We start from the raw sequence: 24,826 nt of genomic DNA, 5'->3' as shown, positions 1-24,826 counted from the left end.
ATTTTTGCTGAGGAAAGCGTCGTCTGAACCGCGCGGGGCCGGGACCAAAGAGCAAACACTATCTCCTCAGCTTGGCTTTCATACTTGTTTGGCCTCATTGACCGCCAGACCAAACCAAAACCTCCGTGGAAAAACTGACCCATCTCCACACACGCTGAATGAGATTTAGGGATTTTCCCCCCTTATCTGCTCTTAATCCAACCTACCCATGCAGAAATTTGGAGTCTTCCCAAGAGCTTGTGTTCTTCTTTGGACAGAGCCGGTGCCCCACAGGTCAAGGTAGAGGAGTTAAGCGATGCAAAAACTGATCCACAGATAATGGAAGATTTGTTTGCATCCACCTATTGGGAATGCAGTTTATCCCACTCAGGAACTCCTGGGGCTGCGTGGAAACCACGCAATCACACAGCCTTGCACAAGAGAATAATGGCAGGATTATCCTCAACACTGGAAGCATATGATGTGTTTCTTCGACATCAAAAACATCTCGCCGCCCACGCACGCTGAAAAAGCAGGAGACAATGGGATTAGTGTTTGCATAAATGCAACAGATGTTTATGGAAATCCATTTTGAAGATGATGGCACAATATATGTCATAGTTGCAGAACAGTTCAGGTTTACTGCCCACCAGGCCAAACGCTTCTTAGCAGTGGACAAAATGAGGAGAAAAAGGCAGATATGCTGTTGACCTGAGCGATTTATGCAGATTTGCACCTTGTCTGCTAGCATCACCGCAACATTTTCCATCTGAGCTGTAGTATTTCTGCTGGCTGACACATTTAGTCTGAAATGCACCAGCAGTCGTGTCTCCTTCCCACAGGGACATAGATCACAGGTCAGCGCATACAGGCAGTCACTAAAAACACCCACAATTCCCTGCTGAACACCCCCAAAAATGCTCGATTCTCCTCAAAATGACAGACATGTTCACAGTTTAGCAAAGTGCTAAGAACCTTGTGTAAATGTTGTAAACGGTGACTCTGAATTATTGAACAGCCATCAATAATTACTTTTACAAAATGTAAAAATATGAAATCAACCTGCAAAAAGATGGTTTATAGTTTAAAGGACTGAACTCACCTTGTTCTCCTTTGTTTAACTTGCTGTCTTCATTAGTATGCAAGCTAACGCTGCCCTAAGTGAAGTACGATCTGAGGGCTGTGAAAATGTTTGAGTCACGCTGAAAGAGCAAGTTTGTAGAACAAACCCATCTTTGTGTTTTATTCAATTAAAATTTATATATATAGAAAAACACACACAAGTGACTGAAAAATGAAACTCTCAGCAATATAACAGAATCCATCTTGAACCTATTATTTATCTTACTGCATTGTGATTAACCATATTGTGAAAGCCTTTCTGAATAAATGTTAATAAAATAAAGGTGAAACAATACGCTTATTATCAAAGAATAAATATTTATTGGTTTCTTTGCAATTACATCTGATAATCTGTTAATGTGTTGTCATTTCTTTTCTTTTTCTAACAGCTGAATGTGCTAAAGTGTTTTGAATGTTAATTTTATGTCACAGTCATTGTGTGAGGACCTCCATTTATGTTGGATTCCTTTCTAGTTTAGATGTATTCACAACATCTTCTTTCTCACTGCAAATGCGACGCATGGCAGTGGAATCTGTGACTCCTCATTTGTGTCCAACACATTAATCATTTGTGACTACAATAAAATGTGAATGATTTCCCAGTATATACTGACTGCAATCCAGCGATAATTGTGTTTTCACCTTTAAAAAAACCCTCCTTACTGGGATAAATGATTGAACACCTACATCATGTTCAGAGGAGAAGGATTCATTCTGTCATCAAATACCACGATTGTGCTTTCAACAGGATGATTGGTGCTGTGAGGTAGGAGGCTGACAACACAGCAAAATGCGACACATTCTTTTTATTCCTTTCTCAGTGTGATGAAAGCTGCAAATCCTTTGGGGCAACTCATCCAGGGGTATATGCTGCCTTCGCCCATATGCAGCTGGCTCCAGCCCCCTCCCCATGAGCCCGGAAGGGATAAAGTGGTCAAGAAACAAAAAAAGATGACAAAAGTTTGCAATTTTGAAGGCAAATTTGCATTTGGAAAGAGTTCATTAAAAAAAAATCAAACCAAATGCAACTTAGTTGTGTTAAAAAGTTTTCTTTATTTAGGTTTCCCACACCTATCACTAATGGAGGTGCCCAACATTCACAATGGGATCATTCACTCGTGCTCTGAAGTATGTGGCTGTATTCGCCTCTGAGGGGTTGAACATTCCCTCAGGACTCTTCTGAGGTGTTAGTGGGAGAAATTAAGCTACATTTTTTGCTGATGAGACTCCAGATGCTCTCCGGTGACGCTCGAGGGCGGGCGCATTAGTCCGTTCGAAACTGAGCTGCTGCGGTCAGCAGAACTCCTGGTTCTGCTTGGACACTGCGTGGAGCTGCGTGACCTCTGCTTCCTGAGGTTTTGGGATATGGATCGATGGAGGTTCCTCATGGAGGAGCTGGCAGCCATAGTTGCCACCCAGGGGTGGTGGACAGCCTGGTCAGCTGTCAGGCGGGTAGCCGGGTCCAAAAACAGCAGGCGCTGAATAAAGTCCTTGGCGAGGTTGGAAACTGAGGGCCAAGGCTGAGGAAAAGAATAAAGAGAAGCATAAAAACTAAATAAAGGAGTCAGAGCTTTTGCAACGCTGAAATACGTCATCGTAAAATCACCAGCTTTACTTTTTTTTTTTACCCTCTTACGCATTTTAGAAACCATCGATTTATAACTTGCGTGTATTCATCATATGAAGATGATGCAGTGTTCCAGTCGAAACAGCTGACAGATGGCGAGTGATGTTCAGCAGTTCAGGAGAGACCGGTAGAGGGGAAATATTGAGTGTCTGAGGGAAATCAAGGGAATGCAGCCTTACTTCCAGTAAGATAAGCAGTTCTTGGCTAATGTCAGTGGAAATGAAAAATTGCTCTATTATTATTTGCCCCACGTTCGCAGTGATTGTGTGATAAATGTGACAAATGTAACACTAAGCCCCTTTTATTTATCATTGCATATATTTTTAAAGCACCAGTAAGTGGAACGTTTCGAAATAAGCCTGGAAAAAGACGGAGAAAAGATGTAAAGACCCGCGCGTTCGCCTGCTGTAGGCCCGTAAATGGCGACTGGTCCACAGACGCCCACTTCAACGTTTGAGTGCATTCATGTCTCCCACAGACCACGCTTGCCTGCGCAAGAATCTGGCCTGGGGCCACCTCCGGCACCTGCGTCAGTGTGCTCCAAAATATCGGCATTGCAGAAGTCAACGTTGACTGGCACCGTGTCCGCTTGACGATGCCAGTCGAGTCTGCTGGCTCGTCCGAGGCCATTTTGATGAGGCTTCGGCACAGCTTTGGAAGCACGTGCAGAAGAAAAACAGAGGATTTTGTTCTAAACCTGTGATTCCAGAGTCAACCAGCAGAAATAATCTCCAAAGAAATGCTAAATGTCAGTGGGCAAAGGCAGCAGCAGGGTAGAAGAATAGGAAGCTGGGGAGGTAAAGGATGGCCTGGTGGTGTGTGTGGGATTTAGGCTCACATTTTCTTTGGGTCCTGCATTAAATTCATGATAAAGACGCCACAGATTAGCCCCGCATGGATCTTCTTGCTCTTTTGTTAATTTAAATAGCAAATAATTTGCCCTGCCACAGCCCGAGCTGACATTTAAAGATGCTTTGAAATCTGCCATGCCATCTTTCCAAAGGAAGAGAAGACATGAGAGACATTATCATGATTCAGAATCACTAAATTATTCACGATGGCTTTTTTTCCCCCCACATGGACGACATTGTTGGAGCCTGCCACGGGAAATTGATGACCTTTGTATGTTGTATTTTACATTAAGATATCACCGATACAGACACTGAGCGAGAGTGATGCTGAATAGCTGACAGGAAATAAGTGGGTTCGGAGACGGGGCCATAATCATTATCGGCGGCAGACAGCGAGACATGTCTTTTTCAGCTTCGCCTTTAGTTGTTAGAATACACAGTCAGGTTTCGCAATCAAAGGCCAATTAGCTTAAATCTCCTCTACCATGACTGGCTGAGGAGAATAAAAGTTAAATACAGTCAAATATATGAATTCAAAACTCAGTCAAGCACACACAGGCTAAAGCTCGCTCCGTTCAGCGTTCTATTTTAATCCTGAAATGCATTTCTTTCATTTTTGTCTATCACCGAGTAATGACAATTAATCAAGCATGAAATTGACAATCGGTGAGACGGCAGCTGGTGAGAGGAATCCAAAGGCGCGACACTGACTCATTGGTGCCTGTGTGCTGACTGGAGTGATGCATGTAGTGTTTAACAAGTCAGGAAAAGGTTTGTCAGTCAAAGAGTTCCAGTCCTCCTGTTCCCATCTCTCACCTGAGGAGCAGCATGATGCGTGCTGACACCCGGGACTGAGGAAATAAGCGTGAGACGAGATGTTGTGGAGCTTTCCAGGAAAACACTCTAACAGCAGTTATCAATCGGCTTGTGTCCCTGAGCGTTTTGAACCTGATTTCTGCGCTCGAGCTTGTATGAGAGTAATTAGAGTGATCCTTTTTAAAAATATGATTTATTATTACAAAAGGAAACCAATTATTAAAGTAGCAGGTTTAAAAGAATTCCCTTGTAAATATCTAAATACAGTAACAGGCCACAAGATCTGAAAAGCAACCCAGAAAATAACCTTTGTGAAATTCTTTCTATTGTATCTTAGAATAGATATAATAAAGGGAAAGGACTTTCACCTCAAACAGTAGTGGGCACTCTAAAGGGCACTTTACCACGTTCTACCTACCGCAGGGTAACTTCCCCAGTGTTATTTTTTATCTTGGAAAGACTCCACTGATCTCTTTTTGTCTTGTCAGATCACTAAAAATGCAAGTTGGACTTTACTGTTTGGGTCCAACAGATGTGGACTCAGAGGGCACTTTGAGACAGGCACTAAGTGGGCACTTTATTGGATTAAACCAACCAAGTGTTCATTCACACTTTAGAGCGCTCTCCCCAGATGGGCATTCTAGATGATGTTTATCACGAGTCTCTGTGGGCATTTTATGACTTTAAGGACACCTAGAGGACATCTTGTCACTGTGTGTGTCTCTGTGTGTCTCTGTGTTAAAAGGGAATCTTTCTTTGAAAAAATAAAAAATAAATTAAAAAGAAAACTTTGGGTGCCAGGATCAATGATGGTGTTACTTCTCAATCATCCAGGTCATAGAAGCTTTGTTCCGATCCAGAGCAACTGGACTTTGAAGAAGCCCTTTGGAGAAGGGACCAAAAAGAAAGTAATAAAAGTCCATCTTGGGACTGAGGCGCTAAGCCAAGAGTCAGGATCCTGGAGCTCGTCACAATCAAAAACTAATGCCAGTTTGAAGGTGGACCTATTCTGGGGCTGGTAAAGTTTGTTTCTTCTGCTGTCAACAACTACCCAAGATGTGGCAGAACCGCCAAAGCTTTCAATCCATACACCTCTTGGATGGAAGATGAAGGGAAAGTGAGCTGCATGTATAGCGTGTAAAGTAGAAAGCACCTTACTAGATTGAAAAAGAAGCTTTGGTTCAGGCCCAACAAACCATGACAAAGTAGTAACTGCAACAAATGAAGAGAGTACATGAAGGCTGGATGATGCTTATATGATAGTGGGTAATGCACAGGTGAGTAATAAACTGCACCACAGTCTGCCTCACATACAGTGACATACAGTCAAGTTTAAATATGTGTAAGAACTCCTATGTAAGGGGGGTGGTCTCTTGCTAATAGTCACACTAAAGAGATCAAAATATCAATCCTGGGATGCAGGAGGGATGGTGCCATCATGCACAAACCTTTGAGCCAAAGGAGAGGCTGGAGTTGTTCTCTTGTTGTTCTTTAGGGGGCAGGCTTGTGCCAGTTGTTACTCTGACTGCCCTGTTGCCAATGCAGATGTTTGGGCTGGGTCGAGGGAAACGTGTGTGCAGGAACACAGCGGCAGAATGCAGAGGAAGCTGTGGCGGCGTGCTGAACTGAACAGATTTGTGCTTTACATACAAAAGGCCACCGAGACACACGGAGCACAATTCTATCCAGACTTTCCTCAGATGAGATGCCCTGATTCGGTGGAAGGGAAGTGCTTCTGCCCTTTGCGTGGCAAAAGGATTGTGTGATAAGCGATAAGGTGCGAAAAGCCCCAGAGGCCACCTCCCCCCGTCTCTCCTCTCCCTTCGATTTCCTCAATATTTCCTTCCCACCCAACCTCTGCCCACCTGTCACCTCTGCTGTTGGGTAAACACGGTGTGTCTGCTCTACAGGGCCACAGGCTGTTGCACCTGTCGTGCCAGTGGCGGCGGTGCTGGGGAGGGATGTTATGCACGGTGTGTTTGTGTGGTGCTAAGGGGGGGGTGTTGCAGAGACCTGGTATGTGGGCAGGTGCTGGAGGCCATTTGCATTTCTCAGTGAGTTTCACACCTCTGTCTTACTGCTGAAATCCTCTTCCCCAACACACTCTTGCCCCCTTCCCTCTCTGACACACACCCACAAAATATCACGCCGACAAACACAGAAAGGTTATGATACTTTGGCATTTCCATTGTCACCCCTGAGTCTTTGTTTACGTCTGTAAAGAACATTTCAACATGTCTCTTCTTTAAAAAGGAAAAGGATGTTGTTTCAATCACAACAGTCCTCATTCCCCCTTTAATTAACACAAAACAACACAAACCCATGACCTGTCCTTTTGCATAGAGCAATTACAAGTTCCGGATTACAGGAACCAGCCACTACTCCTCGGAGACATTCTTGTAGCTGCATTTAAACCCCCGCTGGTATCTGTATTTTGTTACATATTATGCAGCTGCATTCGGCAGCCGGTTGCCTAACAAAATCCACCATCTATGCAGAGAAGCAGCACATTTTATAGTTTGCTCGCTGCCTTCTTTAATAGAATAAGGTTTTTTTCACATAATATTGCTCCTATTATTTTCAATTTCCATGCTCACTCGGGACCGTGAGTCTTAAAAATGGTGGGTTCTGGTTGAACGGACGTGCCTGGTCGTTCCAGTGGTAGCGATTTAGGCCGGCCGATGATAAATGAGCTACATTAGTCTTCCCAAAATGAGGTCCGAATGCAGGGCGGCAAATTGCTACTTCAACAACGAGAGACTGGACTCCAAGGAAGTCCTGGGTTAGCACCAGTGGTAATATAGCACCTTTCTAACTGTGTCGAGATGTCTCTCTCTGCAATTTGCAGGTTAAGACCACAAGTGAGCAGGAAGTGTCACCCAAAGCTGAGCTGTCAATCAATTCTAAAATGGCACTGAAGCTGATTAGGGCACATGAGAGGCGTTGGTGAGACTTTTTAACTGTGTAGATCCACAGAACAGGATGGGGAGGATTCTTGCACCATTTCCTGTGAGAAGCACTTGTCTGTTATACTTTTCCACAATTTCTTGTTCCAGGAAAAGGTAAAAATGAGTTATTATCACGTATTCTGTGCCCTGCTGGCAGAGCAGAACCGCCGGCATGTCAGGGTGCTAGATTTTTTTTGATTCAGTGGTTGGCAGTTATCTCAGGGCAGAAAGGTCTTTCGTTTGTGTCCAGCAGCTGGTTAGGGTTTTTCCCCCCTACAGAAGGCATTTTTGCTATTTTCCACACTTTTACAAAAGGACACAGGTTGGAGGTCCGTTCCCAGAAGCATTAGGTCCATTACCCATGGTCGGAAATAATCAGATAAATGTTGCAGAAGAATACAGTTTGCATGGGCAGCATTTAATTGCCATTTTGTTGTGGAACTACAGCTCACAATCCTGACCTGCCTCCGAATTAATGCAGCAATAGTCACTTTCTGCAATTTTTGCCGTGAGAAATGTCATTTTAGTTTGGGTCCCATGCATTTTTCTTGACTGCAGAGCTATCAAGCTGACACTTTTCTTAACTGACAATTAAAATGCTGTGTCAAAGGCCTGTTCTTTAGAAAGGAAACAACAGCCCCGTTAGTAAAGAGACAATCTCCATGAAGACACAGCAAAGTGACACCAATCAATGTGTTTTCTATCAAGGACATGAAGAGAACCAAACTAATTGATTCTCAATCATAGTGTGAGGTAAAATATAACCTCGACAGGTCCTGATATGCCAGTGGTGCTACAGTGTCTATATTAAAACATGGTTCAATATTTGAGCCTTGTTTCGTTGTTACACCTGTATTTTTCCCTTTAGCGTCAACAGATAACTGGTTGCATGTGCTTCACTCCGTAATTTGCTGGCCTCTGTGATTGAATGGCAGATTATTTCAAACAAAGCTCATCAAGTCGAGACACAACGTGTGCTGGGACAAATGTGAGCACATGTTAAGCATGTGTGAGCCTGTCTTTTACAGAGCGGGCCTATTTTCACACTGCAACGTCTCTTGTCAAAATTGGAAATGTGATTGACGGCGGATCCATCGAGCCCTCGACGGTGGATGATATCTTCATATGCCCATCATCGAGATGCATAGATCAATGTCTTTGCTGTGGACTGCGGGGGCTGGGAGGCCTTCTCCCAGGGTTCAGCCACATATGAGATGCGAAACATTAATGTTCCAGCGTGAAATCCACAGGAGTTTATGCAGTATTGCAGTGTCAGGTCAGCTCAGTGATGAAAAGAGTCTCGGCACTAACTAAAGAAGTCTCTTCTATACCAGACTAAAATGTCAGAGTCATCCTGGAAAATAAGACCAGGCTTTGAACACCGTGAGTAATCCAGCATTGGGTATAATCAGCGTGAACGAACAAGGCCAACATCACCACTGTGCTTGACAGAGTCGGCTGGTAAAAATATTTACTTTGGTTATATGACGGTAGAAATAGGGAGCGCTGCGCAATTCCTCTAAGAGCTGTAGTGAGAAGAATCTCAACACAACTTTCCAGATACCTGAGCTGAGGTAGGCGCTCCGCTGCATGGCTAAAGCATTCTGGGTAAAGATGGAGGACTGTAACTATTTCTGATACTTCCAACAGCATAATAATTAAGGTGTGAATCACTCTTTTTAAGTGAGAAAAACACATATGTACGTCAACATGATGCCACAGTTGGATGATTGCGCACAGCATGCAAACATCACATAAGACACCAGCTTGTGTTGTAGGGAAAATGGAGAACGTTAAAATGGAAACAGCAGATGGTGGGTTTTTTATTTGAAGCTGTTGTTTGTGTTGCGAAGCTGTGAAGAATGGCAAGCACGGCCAGTTTGCTCTTTAGGTCCCGCCGCTTTCAGCTTCTCTTCTCGAACACCTCGTCCTGAGCTTCCCAATGCGTTGGCATTCGACCGCATGTGACAGGTGTGGAAGCAAATACAAAAGGCTCGAAACACTGTCAAAACAGCAGTGAAATGAGACGCGGGGATTCATTCTATGAAAATGGGAGCATTAGCGTGATGATAGCCACCACCGCCAAGGTGGAGACAATCCAGATCAAACTAGATTTTCACCTGATTTAATGGTACTATAAATACAGAGTACTTGCCTTTTTATTGTTATTGTATTAGTAATTTGCACATATTGGAAATAAATTCTTTTTTTTGTGTCTGTCTGTATTGGTGCCTTGTTGTTTTGCATCATAAATGTCATGTTAATTTGACAAGAGACATGAGACGCTGTCCGTGTGTTAGGGCGTAATTAAATATGCATTAAAAATACACTCACCTCTCCGTGGAATCTGTACTTCCCCCTCATGATGGATCTGTACAGCCGTGTGCGACTGTCGTCCTCAAAAGGCAGGGATCCACTCAGCACAACGTAGGCGATCGCTCCCAGCGCCCACATGTCCACCGAAGATGAATAAGGTTTCCTTAGCAACACCTCAGGGGCCATGTACTCAAGAGTCCCACAGGTGGTCCTGAGAGGCCAACCACTGTCCGATTCTTTATCCCCAGGTCCAATTCCCGCTGTCACGCCCCCAAAAGTGGCCAATCCAAAGTCGGTAACGAGCAGTCTGGAATCTGCTCCAGGATGGTAGTACAAGAGGTTGTCAGGCTTCAGGTCTCTGTGTGTGATCCCCAAGCTGTGCAGGTACCCCACCCCCGCCAAAACCATCCGTAGGGCCCGAGTGGCGTCCCTCTCAGTGAAGTGGCCCCTACTGATGACACGATCCAGAAGCTCCCCACCTGTGGCCAGTTCCAGCACCATGTAAACCCTCTGTGGGAACTGGAAGACCTCAATCATCTGAATCACATTTGAGTGGTTCACCCGCTGCAGCACGGCAAGCTCAGATGCACACACCTCACGGGCCTCTGGAGCCAGTACCTCCATCATTTTTATGGCAAAAGGCCGGCGTGTTGCTCGGTGCTCCACACGTACGACTCGGCTAAAGCTCCCACGGCCGACCAGAGCTTTGATGTCGTATCTGGCAGGAAAGATGTGGCGACAGACAACATCAGTATTTGTGTTACACCATTGCAAAGCATTTCCCGTCATGCTCCACAGCTGTGGGATGTACGGGCAGATATAAACCACACGACAGAAGAAGAATTCACCCAGGAATAGAAAGCTAGTTTTCACATTAAAAGTCTTGTATTAGAAAAAATAAATTGCTGTGCAAGAATTTAGCAGAAAGCTCTTGGAATTAAAAAGCTCCATGAATGTATTTAATAAGCAATTTCTCCATGTGTCACGTTCCAAATTATCCGAGAGAGACTAAATAGCAGTTTTCAGTGGTGTGATGATATCACCTGTGTTACTCAGTGGTTCCATTATTCCCTCTCTCAACAGTAAAATAGCTTAAATTAAAACACCTTTCACATGACCAAATTTTTCTTACCTTGCTGTCACGCGTGAGTCAAACCTGTCCTTGTACCGGTCAGATTTGACCCGATGTCGTCCATCTCTCACCGGTCGCTCCCTGCCGTTTGATTCCAGCTGCAGAGCGGTACGAAACCAGCAGCCGCTCTGCACCTCTGGATGCTTCCTCGGCTCATTGTCATCACTGCGCGCTTTGGTAAAGGCCACAAGCGACTGCACCACGCTCACGTAGCCCTTCATGGAAACTTCCGACTGCACCTTACTGCTCCCGCAGCCCATTCCTCAGCATAGAATCCTATAAAACAAATGTAGTCTGTTACCCAACAGGCACATCAGGAAGATCCCATGTGAGGTGTAAAAAGAGCTGGCTCCTCCTATCAACAGGGTGGAGGTTGGATCACCTTTAGATTCAATTGGGTGATAAAAGTGTCAGGTAAATAACGAATGTTTGAAGCTATTGTTGCTTCTGAACAGTGGTTACAGCCAGAACAAGTAATGATCTTGTCTACGCAAGATCATTTTAAACAGCTATTTATCCTGTATTGGTGGTAACAACAACAAAAAAAGCTACTTGTTTGATATTTAACTGCCTTTCACATTGGATTTCTATATAAGGTATATTAGAATCGCAATTATAAGTGTTCATTACATCAAATAAAGAGTATCCACTTCCTCTTTCCTCTTAATAGTTTTCTTTTTTTCAGCAAATATAGCCCCAAACATAAGATGTATCATGATGTTAAACATCTCAACAATACTATAACTGTGACTGCAAGATATTCCACTGCTGAAATAAGTAATCGATTCCAAATTTTACTCGACACAGACTTACGACAGAGGAATGGTTTTGACTATGGCGCTCCTACTGGTAGCGATTGGAATTGCATGCTCGGAAGTTACTTTTGGAGCCTGGGATTTCAACTACACCCAGGAGTGCTATTTATATATTGTAAGAACTTAACTACAGGCATCTTCCTCTTTTAAGAAACTTTAACCCTGATATCAGATGCGATCAAACTGTTTTCACAGTTTCATGCATCCTGTAAACAAACCTTCATGTGTAAAACTGAGGCTCTCTCAAGTGATGGTGTTTAAATATTCTTTCATGGATGATAAAAAATAAATAAATAAAAGAGCAGCACGCACTTTATCTTTGAGACAATCTGTGAGACAAAATCACAAAGCTTATCCACAGACAACGCCGCCGCTTTAGTCATTGTAGCAAATCCACTTCCTCTGCCGATAATGTAAATAAGATATAGCACAACTGGTGTTGTAATTGAACGTGCCGTCCAATGCCTTTCACATTTATGGAGTGCGTTACCAGTGAATGCACAACACGTGTATTGTTTTGTCTGCGCTGTTGAACACAATGTGTCAACCGGTTCTTGTAAAGCCTGAGACTTTCTTTTTTTGTCCATTTTTCTCTTATTATGTTGTGCTGCTGTCATCATGCGTCTGTAATCTTCTGAAAACAGAGGCGGAGGAAAAAAAAAGATTAAAAAAAATAATACACAAACCGCCACAACAACAGCCTCCTCTGTCTGCCCGCCTCCATCCTGCATGCTGTTTGAAAGCGCTAAAGCTTGCAGAAAGAGAAGATGCGGCATGCATTTGCACATATTTATTCATGATGGGACCTCAGAGACGAGCAGATCAAAACAGGGGAGGGAGCACCTTTTTAACACGAGGGCCTTAAATTCGTGCAGCAACGGTGCCGTCGAGTAATGAGGTTGGTATAATGAGCTCATGTTTATGTTTATGAGCACTTGCAGCATTGAATGGGACCTACGCGAGTATCATCCTACTACACAAACAAAAAACAAATTTATTTTTGTTTCCACTTTTAAAGCGAGGTTCTGTTTCCCGCACCGCCCTTGTCAATCAGCCCTTTTGCCGTGGCAGTGCGGCTCTCGGTGCCTCTTTGGCTAATTGAAATGGTTGTAGGGGCATATTTATATATTATATATATGATATTTAGCAGCAAAAGCTGGCTTTAGAGTATTAGCAAAGGTTTGATGCGTCCATCGGAGAGGTTCACTAACAATAAAATGCAACAGTGTCTTTTTCAGAAGCAGAAATGATGTCGTCCCTGAGTGGAGAGGCTGGCTGAATCCTGTCTGACCGCAGCTCCCCGCAGAGCCGCCGGTCTCTCCTGATGTGATGCTTTGTCTCTGGACTGCTCAAATGAATGCAAACACACTCTCTCACACAAGGAGACAGACAGAGAACCGACCCACATGCCCCCCATGTGCAAGCACAAGGAGCCAGCAGAGGATAAACATCACATCAGCAGTGAGGTGGTAAATCGCCCTTCAGAAGCCTCCCTCAAGGGACTCAGCAGCTCAGCGTTTATCGAACCACTATCTGATTACTAAAAGGCTGTCCTCAGTTATAAATGAACCCACAACATGTGTGTGGTGTTGGTAATGCCCCGCCTTGGGAGCAAAAGCCATTATGGGCTGCTGTGAATCCGTTTAGGCCGGAGGAGCGGTCAGAGCGCAGCTGCCACTTGTCAGTCCGTTCATTACCTTTCTTATTGTTGTCAGAGGATGTGATATCTGTGTGAGAGGGCCGGACGGAGCGGCGGCGAGCCAAGCGCTCTGGATTGACGTGGCGCACAAGTGCAGCTCAGGGCAAAGTAATCAAAGGAGCTGCCGTTCGTGTATTCAATGATAAACACAGTAAAAAGCTTTTGAAGGAACACTTGAACGGTGAGGACGTGCTGTGGTCGGTGAGACGGTCCTCTAATGAAAATACCCCTCAGCTGCAAAGACAGGATCTAGTGCTGACAACAGATGAGGGGAAATTTAGCAAAAATAGAAGCAAGCACACGTGAGCTGCAGGAGCATCACTTCGTCATGGGGACGGATGTAAGATTTAATCTTAGTCATTCGAAGTTTAAAGAAAAGGTGAGACGCTTTTCGAAGAGGATATGGATTAAGTGTCTCGCGTTGTGATAGATACTAGCAGTAAAGTCATCAGATCCCATTTCCGCTCACATTACGAGCCTTTCTGTCCTGTATTTGTGAGTCCTACACTCGTCATTTTACACTAAAATCACTTTCACAGCTCTGACATCTCGCAGTGTGCTGCTGTCATAGCAACAAGCGACACCGCTGATCAACAGTTCTTAATAATAAAAAATAGATTCCCGGGTCAATTACCTGTGCTCCTGTGCAACTAGCATGCATAGAGTTTGTTTTTGTTGCTTGTTAGTGTGCCGCACAATGGTTTAAGTGCTTTAATATAAGACTCCACGCACACAGGCTTTATCTTTAATGCCATGGCCGGAGACAAACACTGTCTGGTTCCACCAAAGCCTGGCTTCACCTGTGCAGAGCACGGCAGCACGTATAGCTATTCTGGTCGCTCTCGGTTCTGTGTTTTTGTTGGACTTATTGAAATGATAATAATAATAATAATAAGGAAGTACACGTCTGCACGCCTCGGCAGCACTATCACAGATAGCTGTTGTGCTTCCTGTGAATATCCCGAATAGCCTGATAAGACCACAATGCTGCTCTTGATTAAATTCCAAGATTTTTCTCCCCTCCATTCCCCCCTGACCATTGTCATTCGAGCCCACGTGCCGCATCATCCTGCTGATTAATTAAAGCCATCCACCATTCATCACCGGAACACTGGCCCGTAATTGTTGTTTCGTGAAGTGGAGACCGGGACACAAGAAATATGTTTGCTTATTACAAGCTGTTGGGAGCAGGAGAAATCAATTGTTGGGGAGAACGCTCGTGTTTCTCATGTCAGGGCCTTTGAAGGCAGCTGGCTTTAATACGCTGCTGTGGAAGGTGTGTCTGTGCAGCAATAAAGCTGGGCTGCTCAGCACAATGGCAGAAAAACAGAACTAATTATGCTAGCAAGTAATACAAGCACCCGGTCTGTCAACCCTGGGAGTGGGGGGGTGGGTTGAGATGCTACATCCAAAGGCGAGACCCTTTGGGAAGGTTGACGGATACTCTAATTTTCTTTTCCGCTCAGGGCGTAGAGGTGGTCGTGGAACGAGGTGCAACAGACAAATTGCCTCTGACGTCCTAATTGAACAAATCATGAACATTGCATGTGTTGGCAAAATTGGATTGAGTTGATGGATACAGTCACCTGCCCGCGCCGGGCTCCGATGTCTGCACTCATTTGTAATTAATGAGCAGCGCTCCTAATGACTCTTTAGCCAGACACACAAACAACGGCGGAAGGGTTAGCAGATCTCATAGGTCTGACGTGACGAGAGCGCTCGCCGTGATACCCCTGCAGAGAGGATTCATTTGGCCTTGGAATTAAAACAATAACTGCGTTTAAACATGGCTTCAAACAAGCACGTCACATTTTATGAATATCTGTCGGACGTCCTTGCGACCCCCAAAAAGCCGCCTGATGGAGACTCGGCAGATAAATCCTCTGCTTATCAGAGTCGACCTTTAAACTCGCTTGCAGTGAAATGGGAAAACGTCCCTCAAATAGAGGACATTAGAATAGCTTTAAAGTTCCCTTCCAGATGGCTGAAAAGGAAAAGGTACTGCTATGTCTTGTGGCATGTTATAACAAAGCTACACTTAGCAGAGAGTTGACGTGAAGCTCTGGCTGCCACAAAGAAACGTTGTGAGATTGCGTAATGATTCCACCCTTCCTAGCGGTGTTCAAATACTATCAAATACTAATGATGATGCCAGGGTATAAAAAATTCAGCCCTGCAGTGACGATTAAATTCATTTTGACGTCAATGTTGGCGCTGGGGTGAGATATTTAAAGGCCTCTGCTGCAGGGAGGCGGCCTCCTCCAAGCTCCCCATATATTGACTGGTAAATGTGAGGAAGCAACAGTTTCTTTCTTGCGCAGATACATTATGTTTTTATGGCGGGAGCCTTCAATTATTTAGTGACCCACTGGCAGAAACTTTGAAGTGATGGAAATCTAATATCTGTATCACATCCATCACGCCTTAAGGGAAGTTATTCAGACGAGCACGTGCGCCCGGCTCGCCATCAACAAAATTTAATTTAAAAGTGGGCAGAGGGATTATTCCCATTACCGTGGTCTCAGACGCTCATTTTTAAATGACAGACAGAAATGCGTAATTATGCCGTGAGCGGAGACGTTTTTCCTCGCACGCTTTGATTGCAGCAGTGGCAATAATTAGACAGTAGCACTCGTCGTCGTGGAGGGGGTTCAATCAAGCAGGCGGCCTGTAGACGAGCGGAATCGCGACTTTGTGTCTATTGCTGCATTTATCAATTTGTTTAAAAAGACCGATGTGTCTGTTTGAGGGCAGATGCTGGTTCAAAGCGAGGGGAGGTTTCAGTTTTAGTTTTAGCCGATGTGAGCAGATTTAGACAGACAGAGGAGTGAATGTTCTTCACTGTGAGCAGCAGAGCGATCTAGATGGTCTGCAGCGATGCTGATAATTCCTGTTAAGCCCACAGAAGGCTTGTTGTCATGCCAACACTAACTGGAAAGCAATTCAGTAAACGTTCTTACTCTCCCAGGTCCAGCATGTTCAAATCTGCGTGTCCCTGTTAGGTCGTGTTAAATAAATGGGGTTTTTTTTGTAGCGGGGTGGTGGGACGGGATATTGTGAGGGTTGACTCGGGATTCTTGGGTTCTTCCCACAATCCCAGACAGTTTTGCAAACACACAGGAACAATTAAGCTTCAGAACAGTTGAGCTCTTAAACTTTAAAGTCTTTTCAGTTGCATTTCTGCTGTTATTTATTCCTGCAGTCACATTGTCAAGGTTACACACGAGGTAGAAATGGAGCAGAAAGTCTGCAGGGAATCAGCAAAGCAGCAGCGGCATTCTTTCCCTCGCTTTACAAAGATTGTACAAGGACAATCTCTGGTGGACGTTGTTGCCTCCCTGGTTAGAAACGCCATGGGAAAAGAAAATCAAACCATAAAACAAGGAAACACCTCTGGGTGTTCCCTTTATTTAAAGTTTTGGGGCTGTGGGAGGGAAAAATGCTACTGGATTTATGGAGATGAGTCATCCAGTGTAAAAGGTGTTGCTCTCACCTTTCATTACTGCTGTCAAATAAATAATCACGGTAATAAACACCCTCCTGGGTGCTATAACACATCACAAGTTAAGCCCACACGCTGTCTCCCAGCAGCTCTACCGTGGAATATATGCACCAGGGAAGGAGGGGGGGGGAGCTGGACTCATACAGTCAAAGGGCTGATTATGGTCTGACATCAGTACCACCCACTCGGTAAATGTACGGCGTCAATACAGCATCTGGAGGAAACATCTGTCTTGATGGAGGCGGGGGGGGGGGGGGGGGGCGTTGGGGCAGGGGGTACTGCAAGTGCTGTCCTGCTCATGTCTCAATCCATCATCATATGTAAAATAGTGCTGAGCACAGCCATTCTGCAGCCCAGTCAGGATTCCACCGCCAAGGGCCGACCAGAGTGGTCTGAAGAGTGAGGATAAAAAGTGACTCTGGAAAACCACCGAATGCTAGAATGTTTGACCACTACATTTCTGGATTGTTCCAGCTTGATTATAAGAGTTTTATTTCTGTATCTAGAAACCAATTTTGTTCCTTTCTAAATAAGCTTTAATCCACTGGCTTATCACAGATTTTTTTTAAACTTTTACAAGTGAAGAAAATTTCTATTCATCACGATACATTGGTAAAAGAGCGTTACAAATTACACAAGGATCTCTGATTCCCTTGAATGCTGCTCAAATCCTGGGTCTAATCTGTATTTATACATAAAATTAAGATCAAGTCAAGGTGACTCAGGGTCATAATCGAATATGTGAGTGAGAAATCTTATTTTTAGTTGTTTTAATAAGAATTTTTGTTAAAATATCAAGAAGGATCAGATATTCATCAGGATTATATAAATACTGTATTTGAAATTGAGCTGATTTGTGGTAGATGGGCTCCTTATTGGGGATTGAAATCTCCAAAAAGGAGCCCATCTGTTTGTTTTAGTCATCTAGGATCAATAATTTATCGTTAAATCTTTTCCAAAACTGCTGTCACATTCTCTGTTGTACATCGCATTCAAGGCCGATTCATTGTCAACAAGGGTAATTAAATCTTTAGCTGTAATTGTGTCCCTCTGACTGATAATAGTTTTGACTGACGTGTGCGAGGCGCTAATTGGGCTCTTCTGGCGTTATCTGAGGAATTAGAGGTTGTCATTGCCTTCCCGTTCCATCCCAATATGATCAGTATTTTGCACAGAAGCTTGACTGACAGACAGCTGAACAGGGAGCCTGTAAAAGAATTCAGTCACATCCGAGCACACACTGTGCACGTGATGGCCTGTCAAGCCAGATCATTATTACCGTACTCCTTTATTTTATATTTACCCATCTCTTGCATGTCAGAGTCACACAGCAGTTTGCGCATCAAGCTAGGGCTCTGTTATGTAAATCAATCCGTTAAACGGTGCCCCCTGGAGGCCAGTTGTGCAGCAGGTTAGCCAATGTTTATTTTTCTATTTAGACATAATTATTTGTCTGAAACATACCTGACCAACATGAAGCGCTGCTTACAATATTTTCTACAGTGTGATGGTGATGTTAATAATCAGAAGCAAGGTTCATTTTAAATGGCAACAGCCAGGGGTATGATCATTTTTACGTTAGGTATTTATATATGAAACACACACTGCAGAGCAGAATAAAACAGGACCCAATGAGCTGCAGATCAGGCCACAACCTTTGCAAAGCCATTTGATCCATCATGCAGTGCGCCGAAAGGGCGAATGCTAACCTTTCACAGTGGCGGGACCAGGGCGGGACTGTGACATAGACGGAGGATCATCTCCTGCTACCGAGGCAGAACAATCACCCCCTCAGGCCGAACACTTCTTTGATCAATTCATTAACACCAATGAAAGGATTCGGTCTGGAGGAGAGATAAGTGCCTTCCAAATATTCAGTGATGTCAGCTCTGTTTACACAAATGCTTGTTTGTAAAAGAGAAACTAGGCTTTTTATTTGCAATGCTGTGAAATTAAAATGTGGAAAAAAGTTTGAAATGTTGATTTCACTTCAACCCACAGCTGAATGTCTATTGACTAACCCAAAATCAGTTTTGATATCCCAAAATGATGTTCAAGCCCTTTTTACTCAACGAATGACTAAAACCACTGTAAATGTTCAATGGTGAAGGACAGAATTTCACAAAGTTGCACTAATACGTGCAGATAACGACGTTACTCTATTTGCGCATTCAGCCCTTAACTGGGAAAGGATTTCAGCAAGATACCAGTGCCAAAAGGAAAGAAGATCCAGTTCACGTTGTGCCATCCCGCCTTCAGTTCCACAACAAAACACGTTGGTCGCGTTTGACCAATATCTATGACAAGATGGGTCAAACAGAATCTCCCAGCCGGTAATCAGTTGGAGGGATCGCCCCTAATGGTCACTCTTCATCAACGACCCGTGGATGTATTTGGACAATGGAAGACCTGTTGAGTGGGTGGTGGTGGCTTGGTCTGATGGGAGCTGGGATGAGAAGTGGAGGGTTCTCAGTTCGAACCCCAGTGCAGACAAAACATGAAAGGTGTTCTGGTTGTAGGGGAAGGGGACAGAACACCTTCAGAGCACTGATGAGGTACCCTGGAGCAAGGTACCAAACCTACAAATGCTCATATAGGATGAGCTGGTGACTCATTAAGGGGTGAACCTGCCTTCGCCCATTATGTACCCACCCCATGACCCCTAGAAGGATCCCTTTGAGATGCTCAAATTTAAGGACACAGACAGAACCGGGACTAAAAATTCCAAGGAAGGACATTTCACACGCATTTAAGATATTCTATCTTCCCCTGCGATATTTTGATGTTTTTCTTGTGTGCAGGTCGTTGAATCAGCAGTAAATGTTAAAAGAGCAGCAAACACAACTCCACAGGGACGAATCTCAAAGTCGCAAAGAGGAAAATGGCACACAGGCCCAAAAAAATATGAGCAAAAACAATTGGAAATCTTAACAAATATCTGCAACCTTCCTGGCCTGAAGGATGGTTTCCCCACTGATCACAACTCACCCACCTTTCTGCTTGGCAGCAGAAGCCAGTCCATTCTGGACGCACGGGGCCCGAATGATTCCAGGCCTTACCTTACCTTACGAGACGCAAATTCATCTCTGTCTGTGATCAAATCAAAGCCGTTGTCTGGGCTGACAATGGAGAGCAACAAAGCAGCGGAGAAGATGGAGTGTTGAAAAATTTGGAGATGAATTGAGATTCCTGGTTGAAGGTCACAGACCCGCGGGATTTAATACACACCGTCTTGTGTCTGTTGATTGATTTGTGGTTGTGGCTATTTTTCTTTTTGAGGGCAGGCGTATTGTGAATTACCAACAGAGAGAGCAAAAGAAGAGAAAAAAAATGGTATAAATGGTATATATTGGTATATTAAAGATGCACCTGCTTTGCAGCGGATTCCAGGAGTCACTGAAACCTTTCTACTCATCCCCACTTCACAAATAGCCATAAACAAGATGTGAAAATTTGCTCTGGAACTATATTTACACAAAAGACGTGTTGCACAACCCATTTACATCAAATATTACCTGTGGGGGAGATCTATCACAAGAGTTCAGATCAGATTTGAGCGCCTTTGCAAGGAAATAGAAGCCAGAGCACTAGTCAACATTGTAGGCTGGGCCTGACACATTCTGGTGCCTGTCTGATGACAGATAATACTTCATCTAGATCAAAGGTGGCCAATTCATTTTCCCACAGTGGCTACATCTCATGATTGCACACTTACTCGGGTTTGAGTGGGAATTTAACATCACGTGGGCTGGTGGAGGGGTGCCAAAGGGCTAAATGTGGCATCGTGGCTGAAACGATACCCAGAGTGAGTCATGGTGGAGCATTGGTGGAATAATTTATAAAGCATGAGATATTTCCCCTAAATCTAAAAAAGAAACCAACCTCAGCAGCCCCGGAGTTTGTGGATGTTGATGGATCCGGCGGGTATGAGCACATGTCAGTGATTTATTTGCACAATATCGTTCTCCGAGACTCCATTTTCATCATACGTTAACATAAATTATCATAGATTTGAATGATTATTATTTACATCCGACAACTGTGCTCAGCATGCGTTGATCACATGTGGTCACCACTGCTCCTGATCCGATTAGTCTCCCCCCCCACCAGAACTAAAGGCCAGAGGCATTACATGCATAGCAGCCTCAATAGAACAGAGGAGAACATATCCATCCTTAACATATCCTCGCGTCGCCTCTCTCAGGATGCAGATATGGGACACGGCCTGACCCCTCCGGCAAAGTGTCTCTAACCAAAAGGCCAGTCTGGACTAATTCGATGGCTTATTTGATTCATCTGATGGCGTCATGGTTTGATGTTAACACCTGTTTTTTCTGTTTTTTTTAAATCTACATCTTTAACTCCTCTGGCAAGGTTGATTGAAGGTTAATGAATTTGCACTCAATAAGTCACAGAGATAATTCTCATAAACTGCTTTATTAGTTCCAACGCGAACTCTGCCAATAAGTCTGTTAGTTACTGCTCACTTTTCACAGAATGTTACATCACAGTCGTCAGTCGCCACCACTGGAGCGGGGCGCACGGCAAGATTAAGAGTGAATTAGAAAGAGCTAATCAATCCAGACTCCTCGGAAGCAGAAGGAAACTGGAAACAATGAGCAAAAAGGGAGAAAATGCGAAAAAATGGAGCATTGTGGCAATGGAAGTTGTTGTGATTGATCATATGTGATGTAGAGCAATTAAAAGAAATTAACAATTTGCATTTTAATAACATTATTATCATCAGTTAGATGAATTCATTAGTCTTGATTAGTTTCGAATCAGCGTGACAAGTGCAGCTCAACGGAGCGTGATGTATTTAATAGGAGGCCGGGGGTTCCGACAGAATGGAGGCAGTCGGAAGGCAAGATGGACTTAAGCGGAGACATGAGTGCGCAGGGAGGGAAACTAATCTGTAAAGATCTAATAGCAAACATACACACAGGAAGTGGGCTTGGTTGACCCACAAATTAAACCACTGCACATTTCCCCAGTCTAATCTGATACACTCAGTCATATTCCCAGAATAATCAGATTTAATGTCAGATCTGAACCTCATAATATCTAAATTGTGCACGATCACCACTTAAATAACATGTTGGCTGTTGTAGCTGGCTGACTTTTGGAACGTGGTTTTGATCAAGACTGGACACTTCTGTCCTTTCGACCATGGCCATGGTGAGATAGCAGATTTGAGAATGGTCATGGCCGTCGGCCCGTTCATTTGAAACCAGCCCATCTGTCAACTTTTAACACTTTCAAGGCAGATTTCCTTTTTATTCCAGACTTCTTTGGGTAAAGGTGGTGCGATTATCGACATTGCAATCGCAACGCCAACTGGAACTAAGATTCTGAGGAATATTATTTCTCATTTCAGATAATTGGTGCCGGACAAAAGCATCCCCTTTTTGATGGGATTCTGTGCAGCAACCTTTTGCTTAAACGTTTATGTCATCAGTCTAGTTGCGTTTCTATTAAGAATCAACAAAATTACAAGTCATGGACTTTGCTGAATATTAATGGGAAACAAAACCTCTGAGTGAATTAGTTTCAAAGGTTTAAGAAAATAATATAAAGACAACGACCTCAGCAGCATGTCTAAAAGTGTCATATCAAAACCAACAAAAGGAGCCCGAGTGTTTTCTTCAATCCCAAATCTTAACTTTCATATTTAAAAAAACCTCTTAATTTATTTTGGAGTTTCCCAGATGTTTAGGAGACCTAAAAGCCATTTAAGGATTGATATCAAGCTCTAGGTGGAAGAACATTCTCGACGACAAGCACGAAAACATCCCATCTCCACTTCATGAGTTACACAATTGCTTCATCTCCTTCTGTTGTCCCTCCACCAATGCTTTCCGTATGTGAGAAGACACCTGAACATCACGAGTTCCTTCTGGATCTCGAAGATTTCTATCGCAGCTGTAGACAAAGGTTTCTCATTTTTGGCTTCAGGTTTGAGTGTAGCTTAGGTTTATCCCAAGTGCCCGGGTTTATAGCTAATTAATTATGATGTGAAGATGGCTATGTTAATTCTCTTCCCTGATTACTATTAATTAATTGTTACATGCTGAGGTAAGGGCAGAGTCTGGCTGGATTAATAACACTCCTCAATGTAAATCAGCAGGACCAGTCAAGTCTGCAGCAGCATTGCAGCTGCCCCAGAGCGCATGCAGATCTGTTTGCCTTCCAGTCTAGTCTGTTTTGTCAAATATATCTGGGTGAAATGTTTGCCTTTTTGTTAGATTGATAAAGAAGAAATAACATATCCCATAGTGATTTGTGCACTTTTAGACATGTTGTTTTGACAGTAAGCTAGTAGAATAGACTAAACGCTAACAACCAACAATGCTACAAAAAGCAGAGAATAAATAAGAAATATAAGAGAGCAAGGTAAAACAGAAAAGAAAGATTTTTTTTTAGTGTCAATCTTGTCTACACAATGGGGGAGAAATTTTCACAGCAAAAGATTGGATTTAATCTTATTTTTTCAGCCAGAGGAACAACCCGATGCTGCAAAAGCTGTTCATATGCGAAGGGAATAATCCAAGAGGAGATTAATCACCTACTACTGACAGCTTGCACAAAGGAACTGATTTTGAGCTGAATGAAGAGAAACGTTATGTGGCAACTGTGCAAGACGGTGATTATGTAAGCCAGAGGTGTTTAAAATGCATGTTTTCAGTGTTATCAAGGAAAGCTGGACTCTTCCATGATGAGAGATACTGAAAAAGGTGGATTTGGTTCAATACAGCCACTTTGTATGGTCGCTGTTTAACTTTTTTTTTTTTTTTTTTTTAAAGGAGAACCAAGCAGCTTGTCTAACAGGGAAGGCAGGTGGAAAAACAGGACGGTTTGTTGGACAGGTAGAGCTGGGAGAGGAGGATGGGCTAAATGTTAAATTAAAATCATTTAAGTCATTGCCGTGTGAAGGTAGCTAAAACTGGGACTCCAAATTCCATCCTTTTCCCCAGGTACATCCTACAACCAGTCTTAGAAATATTCAGACTTTCCAGGTCTGGAAGGGAGATGCGGTTCCTTCAGTGTGTCCTGGGTCTGCCTTAAGGGTCTCTGTACAAACCCTTAAAAGGCAGAAGAACGACAGGATACTGAACCCACAATGCAGACCACGAATCCAGGAAACCTGGATCCAGGAGACGAGGCCGAGTGTGGCAGGTGAGACTGGAAGCAAAAACAAAAGGCAACCAGAGAAACAGAAATCCAAACTCCTCCAAAGCTTCTCTCAATAAGAACAATCACAAGAGCCTGTATAAAATTGGTGTTTAAGCAACAAACTGGCAGCGCATGAGAGGAAGAGCTGCAGAAAAATACAGCTGCTCCTGATGAGCTGACGAGCAGCAGGTGAGAAACTCCCCAGGAGGGGTTGGAGAACTCTGCCTGCCACACCCAGCCTGCACAGATGAGGGAAACCAGTACACAAAAACAGGGCAGGAACAAGGCAAAAACAAATCTGACGCCCCCATCCTAACATGAACATTCCAGGGAAACATCCTGACCGGACCTGAATAATCCTACTAAAATTTTCTGCAATGTTTTCTGAAAAAATTGACCACGTGCATCTTCCGCATTGGCGGAGTGTTTGGAAGAATTGGAAAACGGCCGCGTTCGGACACACATCCCTCCAACTATTCTATTTTTCTCTTGTTAATATGAGAGCCAGCAAGACTGTAATATTGTAGAGGCTGAAGATAATGGACAGACCCCATCTTGCTATCTGTTTTAGATCATTTACGATACACCGCACATGCTGTGTGTTGTGCGTAGGTGCACGTTATGACAGTGGTGGTTGGAAGAATATGCTGCATGTATCAGCACTGACTGCCTGTGTAGTGGAGAGAGTTTATGTGGTCTAGAAGGCACACCAGCATGGGATGAGCGCAACACTGGGAATACCTTTCGTCCATGATCAATAAAGAGCTTAACCAGCTTTTCACAGCCGACTCCTTTGGGAGCCTTGGCCAATATGTGCATTTGAGAAATCACTATTCCAGGAAGTGC

The 24,826-nt window shown here is 43.8% G+C and overlaps 1 protein-coding gene across 1 annotated transcript in view; it reads right to left on the bottom strand.

Annotated features, from left to right (window-relative positions):
• Positions 1-2,134: 2,134 nt before the first annotated feature.
• Positions 2,135-24,826, bottom strand: part of LOC130514173 (serine/threonine-protein kinase H1-like) — a 40,881-nt gene continuing 18,189 nt past the window's right edge. Inside the window, exons 2-4 of the mRNA XM_057013603.1 lie at positions 10,792-11,067; positions 9,678-10,377; positions 2,135-2,621 (exon numbers count right to left, since the gene is read on the bottom strand). Of these exons, the coding sequence (XP_056869583.1) occupies positions 2,307-2,621; positions 9,678-10,377; positions 10,792-11,051 (1,275 nt within the window). The 5' untranslated portion in view covers positions 11,052-11,067 and the 3' untranslated portion in view covers positions 2,135-2,306. The remainder of the gene's footprint in view (positions 2,622-9,677; positions 10,378-10,791; positions 11,068-24,826) is intronic.

This window comes from Takifugu flavidus, chromosome 17, assembly GCF_003711565.1.
Source record: "Takifugu flavidus isolate HTHZ2018 chromosome 17, ASM371156v2, whole genome shotgun sequence".
In the NCBI taxonomy this organism is placed as follows: Eukaryota; Metazoa; Chordata; class Actinopteri; order Tetraodontiformes; family Tetraodontidae; genus Takifugu; species Takifugu flavidus.
The sequence above is the reverse complement of the archived record's forward strand: the minus strand, read 5'-3'. Positions and strand labels throughout refer to the sequence as shown.